The sequence below is a fragment of the Colletotrichum spaethianum genome, assembly GCF_022836535.1.
Source record: "Colletotrichum spaethianum MAFF 239500 DNA, contig31, whole genome shotgun sequence".
NCBI classification, from domain to species: domain Eukaryota; kingdom Fungi; phylum Ascomycota; class Sordariomycetes; order Glomerellales; family Glomerellaceae; genus Colletotrichum; species Colletotrichum spaethianum.
This window is the reverse complement of record NW_026054801.1, coordinates 557350-563822: the sequence shown is the minus strand read 5'-3', so window position 1 is coordinate 563822 and position 6473 is coordinate 557350. Positions and strand designations below refer to the sequence as shown.

The 6473-nt window shown below is 58.5% G+C and overlaps 1 protein-coding gene across 1 annotated transcript; it reads right to left on the bottom strand.

Annotated features, from left to right (window-relative positions):
* Window positions 1-341: 341 nt before the first annotated feature.
* Window positions 342-717, bottom strand: ColSpa_09945 (37S ribosomal protein MRP10, mitochondrial; the record flags this gene model as incomplete). Its single annotated transcript, XM_049276157.1, has 2 exons — window positions 342-508; window positions 612-717. 2 exons carry the CDS (start codon window positions 715-717, stop codon window positions 342-344), a joined length of 273 nt encoding a protein of 90 aa, XP_049132114.1.
* Between the last annotated feature and the right edge of the window lie 5756 nt (window positions 718-6473).

Below are 6473 nucleotides of genomic sequence, written 5' to 3'. Positions count from 1 at the left end.
GGTCAAAAGTCTTCTCATGTTGGTTGCAATGTGGCGAGCCCATGGCTGCCGTATATGGTACATAGGTATTATACAACATCCGTGCTCTTGAACGCCTCGTCCCGTGTATAATTGTATGGTTTTACATCCCTCGCCACTTCGTGGTCGGCCTCCCGATCGTGAAGCACGCAGCCGGTCCCAGCTCCGGTGCCACGCTGCCTGACTTGGCCTTCCTGGGCATCACGTCCCCGCCGCCATCTTTGGAGCTCGATAGCACGTCGCACTTGACGCATTGGGTATCGGGCATCGTCTCCCTTTTTTCATTCTCTTCCCTTGATTTCGGTATCTAATCCCCTGGCTGCTTACTTGCCCTTGGAGTGGGGCACCATCTTGTCGTACATGCGACCGAGGTGGTAGTTGATGGTGGACGAGGGCTGCTTGGGCTGCTTGGGCTGATCCATGCAGTTGCGCAGGGCGTTCTCGAGGGTTGCGCAGCCGGCGGTGTTGTAGCCTGCGGAGGCCCAGCATGCTGGATGGGATGTCAATAAATGGTTCAAGGGGTTCGCCATGCCGCAAGCTTGCATTGTACAATGCGAGAGGCTTTTGGCGAAGACGTGAGGAGTGGTACATACCGAGAACGGAGGTCATGACCTGCACACACGGGTTGGCCTCCTTCTTGTTGGGCTGGCGGACGCGGAGGACCTTGACGGGCGGCAGGCGCATCGGTTTTGAAGGCATGATGGGCAATATCTTTTCTGGGGTTTCCGTCCAATATTCTAACGTGAAAGTGCCGAAACTATGCGATCATCGGGGGATCGTCGGGTCGTCGTTGTCGTCAAGTCTCGCTGTCGGGGAATCCAATCGTCGTCGTCGACGGCCTACAATTTCAAAAAGCTCCAGATTCCGACCATCGAAGCATCGCATCGCGAAAGCTTTGATGCGGTTCCGAGCAACTTTTTCTCGCCCGCCAATCACGTGCCGTCAGCCTCGCGCAGGGGCGCTGCGTTGTTTGATTGGCCTGCAGCGTGTAGTGGCATTCGCATGGTGGGGTAAGACACGGTACATTGTACCGAGGGGGAAGACTGCGCGCGCCTGGGATCAGAGCTGTTTAGCCAGTCCTTGGGGCGAGATGCGACCTGCGAGCGGCGCTAGCGTGGAGGATACGGGAGCTGCCGATTGGCTGGCGGGCGTCGAATGTAAACAAAAGCGTGGTTTTGTGGTTGCCCGTTGCGCCCGGGACCAACACCAGCCCACCACACCAAATTTCTCTTTCCTGTCCTGCCCTCGCGTTCCTCTTCCGGCCTTTCTCGATTTAGCAACCCAATCCAAGCAAGTACCTTGAAACCCTTCTTCCCACTCAAGCTTCTTCTCCGAGTTCCCGACCACGCCAATCTCCGCGTTCGCGACATAATCACGTAGCACGCCGACGTTTTGGTGGTCTGTCATCGCATCAATCAAGGCACTTCGAGGCTTTTTTTGCGATCCGCGACGGTTGCAGAAGCATTCCAGTCGCCTGCTCGTTAGCTCGCATCGGTGCAGCTCCGCCTCGCCCTTGTCCGCGTGCGGTTTGCGCGCTTTGTTTACTTTTCCGCACTTTTTTTCCTGCCCCAATCGCCCGCATCGCGCCTGGCCCTTCGCGATCACGTCCGAGAGCGTCTCCGTGCCGCGTCGCATCAGACACCATAGCTCCCGCGCTACTCAATCCCACGCGCCAACTTCGTCATCCGACCAATGTTGCGCCCCTACACGCGATGAACATCCCAAGATTGACCTTTAACCCGCCTTCGGGCAACGCCATCACTCCCCGAACTTGCGCACAGCCGACCGCGCCAGCCCTAACATGGCCTTGGCTGGCTTCTCCGCGCTTGGAGTCGCGCCTCAGCCCAACGGCGACATGGCCTCGAGCCTGTCATCCCTTTCTTTCGACTTCACCACGCCAACCAAGGCTGGTGCCTCGCCCAAGTCAAAATCCACCACCAAGAAGCAGGCTCCCAAGTTCGCCTCGCTATCTCTTGCCTCGCCCTCCAAGAAGTACAGCACGGCAGAGACGCCGAGGCCGAAAGGCATTTCGACCGACTTGAAGATAGTGCCGCTGGCCCCGTCGACCGCCAGAACGCCCTCGCCCAAGAAGGTCTCCTTCGCCGACGAAAGCTTCACCCCTTTAAGCGCCTCCACCCCCAAGCACTGGAGTGCGTCTACGCCAAAGCTTGCGCGCGGTCTTTCACCAAAGTCTAGCCCCTCCAAGCCGGCAGTCTCCGACTTTTCTGTCATGTCAATCACCTCACCGACAACACCCCAAGTTTATCACGATCAATCCGACTCGAACCAGGGTCAGCTCGAGACCCGCGCCGCCCGTCAGTCGCCCTCGAAGACCGCAGAGCAGGAGCACGAGATCGGTGGTGCATACGAGTCCCCGTCAAAGGCCGACACTACGATGCACGATATCACCATGATGTCCGACTTTACCGTCGCGTCGCCTAGAAAGCCCCAGGGCTACACTTTCGCTTCCATTGAGCTTTCAGAGGTAGCCAAGAAACTCTGGTGAGTCTCCACCTAACCACTACTTGCTTAGCTTTCGCTGATCCTCGCAGCGCCCCTTTCGATCCCGATTCTTACAAGAACTTCGACTTTACCCCTACGCTTTCTCCTGTCCCTGACTTCCCCCGCCGATCGGCACGTGTGCCGCGCACGAAGCAACGAAGAAGGACAAGGGGCCTGATCTTGGAAAAGGCCATAGCCAAGCGGGTTGCAGAGTCGCTCGCTGTCGAAGAGCTCGACGCCGCCGTGCAATTCCGCCACGTTGCCGTGAAGGGCGAGCTGGCGTATGCCCTCTGCCCTCGCAAGAGGCAGAGGGTGGCCGAGGCGAGCGACGAAGACTACTTGGAACCCTACTGGCTAGACGAGGAGGTGGAAGAGAGACCCGTGATTAACATGATCGAGGCTCGCCGTGTCCTCCGCAACGACCTGTTCTCCCTTCCAGCGGGCCCGAGTGTCCGCGAGCAGCGTCAACAGTACAAGGCAGACATGGAGAAATATGGTGAGGTTATGGGTTCCACGAGGGGCAAGAGGAATTACGACGGCGAACCCAAGCGGGCTTATAATAACGGTTTGTTGACGCACGCCATCATGAAGCCCCTCCTTGCTTTCCCTATGCCCGATCTGAGCTTTGAATGGGTCCTCGAGACGGCGATCCGCGATTCCAACAAGGCCCACGGGCGCGAACAAGAAAAGCACCGTAACGTCCGGCAGCCCATCGCCGTATTCGGAGAGTCGGACTTCTCTGTCATCGAAGAGGAGGAAGAGCCGCAGAGTCCCACCGCCAAGCTGCCACACTTTCCCTCGAGCGCCACACACCACTCTGAAGCCAGCAGGAAGAGCCGACTGGACCAAGGTCTCGTTTTTCTGCGGTCAAAAATCGCTGCCTTTGCCCCCCAAGAGCAAGAAGTTGCTCCTTCATCGCCTCTATCCTCCCCCATCGGACCTGGTTTCACCTTTGAAGTCCCCTCCTTCATCTCCTCGCCGAGTGTTACCCAGGCGAACGGCGACGAACTTGAAGAGGAACCCGAGGAGGAACCCGAGGAGGCTTCTGAGCCTGTCGCGAGCCCGATCGTTTACTTCAAGGACCGCAGCCAGACGTCACCGTTCAAGAAGCGCAAGTCCCTCCCTGCGACACGCCGGTCGTCAGTCACATCCCTCCTTCGCCGGGTGTCCCTCCCCTCACCCTCCCCGCAGCCGACTCCGACCAGCTTCCTGTGGTGCAGGATCTCCAAGATCCAGCATCCAGGTCGCTGGTGGGTGCTCCCGATTCGTCGGTCGAGCTCCCCGCAGTGCAGAGTCCCTCCGTGGTTGATTCAGCAACAGCGGCGTTAGTCCAGGCTTCACCGGCTTCTGCTGGCGGGATGTCGTCGTCATCGGCATTGGCGTTGGCTTCCCCTGTGGGATCGCCTTCGCCTTCGCCCGTCGTCGTCGACGTTAGGGAGAACCCGACATCTTTGGCTCGTTCCAGGAGCGTCCCGGCTCCCCTGTTCAGGCGCCTGCCTCCCTCGCCCACGTCTTCGAGGAGGCCGGGGAGGCGACGGACCCCAAGGTTGTTGTAATCAAGGAAGGCGATCGCCTAATTGTGCATTTCAAGGTCTCGGACGAGCACGCTGCTCTTCTTGCCGCTGAGAATGCGTCCGCTGCCACTCCGACGTCGCTAGTCACCCTGGCCGATCAAGAAGAGGAACAGGAGAGAGAGGGCGAGAAGCAAGATGACGAAGTGTCGCAGATGCCAAACCAGGCACCTGCCCCGGCCTTGGACGAGGATTCCGATCTGATCATGCTCAGAGAGTTCATGAACCGTCACGCCGCCCGCAAGGCCGCCAAGGCTGCCGAGCCTGTCGAGCATGTCGACCGCGCCCCCTCTCCCACATCCACTCCGGCTCTTTTTCTCTCGCCGGCCCCTGTTCCCTCCGCCCCGATTCTCTCTGTTGCTCCCACCCCGAGCGCGCCCAGAGCATCTGGGCTGATACGCCGGCGTTCTCGGTCACGTCCTCAGCGGAGCGTCCTCGCTCTGCCCGACGGGCGTCTCCAGCAGTCTCGACTGCTCGCCAGCCTCTTGGAGCTCTCGACGTTAACAGCCCGAGTCCTAGAAAGGTCAAGAGAAAGGCTGATGATGCGGAGGAGAGGGAGGTATCGCCGGAGAAGAAGCCTCAGCCACCGAAGCGCCAGCGCAGAGAGAAGGCAGAGAAGCTTGGCAGGGACGAAAATGAGGAGCCAAAGGAGGACGAGAATACCAAGCCCACGGAGGAGGCCGGCCCCGTGCCGGGCGTCAGGACTCGCGCCCAGCGCGCCGCTGAGCGTGGCGAGGTAGCCCCCGCCACGAAAATCCCCGTCAGACACAAGGGATACGCCAAAGTGAGGAGCGGAGAGAAGGACTTGGCGGCTCTGACTCGCCAGAACACTCGCACAAATAAGGGAAGTGCACTGCCAGCCGAGCAGGTGCTGGAATCGTTGAAGAACGCGCCTCCTACTGTTGAAACCAGAGCCGCCGCCGCGGCTCGCAAGGACGGGAAGAGCGTCCAGTGGGCCGAAAAGTTGGCTAGAAGCCAATCTGAGGAGCCTCCTTTGGCGCCGCTGAGCCCCGCGGAGGAGAAGCAGGTGGGCAAGACGAGAGGCAGACCCAAGGGTTCTGCCAACAAGACCACCACAACCAAGGCGTCGACCGCCACCACGAGCTCGACAACTGCCAAGGCGACGACCACCAAGTCAACCAAGGCGCGCCAGCCCGCGATCCCGGGTCCGAAGAAGGAGGGCGCGAAGATCACCAAGCCGAAAAAGGTGACTCCGGCGGCCAAGAAGGAGTTGGGACTGAGCGCCAACGGCACTCCTGCAAAGCGCAGTGCCCGCATCGCTAAGAAATAAAGGCATACGAGGAAGAGTTGTGACGGGTGATGGATGGAAGGACGAAGAGTCATGGCAAAGTTGGACAGCGGAGGAACATTGCATTCGACTTGCATTGCATGGCGGGCAAGGGAAAAGGCACAAGCATAGCCGTTGGCGTTTGGGAATATTGTTTGTTTGTTTGCATTCACCGAGTCTGATTTCTGTCGGTTTACATGTGTTGGTTCTGCATCCTCATGGCGGCCTGGCGAGGCGTGCGTCGTTTCTGTTCTTGTTCGGCTTCACAGCTCTATACCCTTTGCTCTTCCCTGAACATAGAGACGGATAGGGACTTTTACGAATGACGATAACAAGATTGCATCCACCCAGTGAGGTTTAGACGGCTGGCAAGCTTTTATGCCGTCACGACGTGTGAATATCCCGTGGCTCTGGTTTGTGCTAACCCACCATCTCCTTGCCGGCTGCCTGGGCAATCGTTCCTTTGCATGTGCATTCCTGACTTTTGACCAACAAAGCCGCTTTGCATAGGGTTAACAACGAATTATTTGGACTCCCGTTGTCGAGTCTTAGCAGCCCGTATACATTCTGCTGTCTGTGATCCCAATCACTGGGAACGCGGGACAACAGCAGTCATCGGGGACAAAGTGGCATGTAGAAAAGAGGGGTGGATTCCTCCATATGTTATCCGTCCTGCTGGTAGCTCAGCTAAGGACAAGACATTGATTGGCTTCCATTGGCCTGGTTTCATCGTGCAGAACCCAGGGCGATGAAAAGCGGGAAGCGCGAACGCCATCGCCAGGGAATCCTAGGGTCTACTTGGTGCTGCAGATTCGCATCCGGATGCAGATCTGGACACTCTACTCTTGGACCAACACCTCACATTCCCAACAAGCTAACGTCCATGGCCGCCTCCCTCGCAAGCCGGACAGTCAGCCACGCCCGCTAGGTCGAAATGGAAAAGAGGCGTAAGAGGAAGCGGGACAGCTACAAAAACCGCAGCTCCCTTCCTCTGAGACAAGGAACCCAGGCGTCTTCTTTTGTACTTGGCTGCATTGGTGCTGCCCTCGACTGGTATCCCGAGAACCACAAAGATTATCGGCACGCGACAGCCA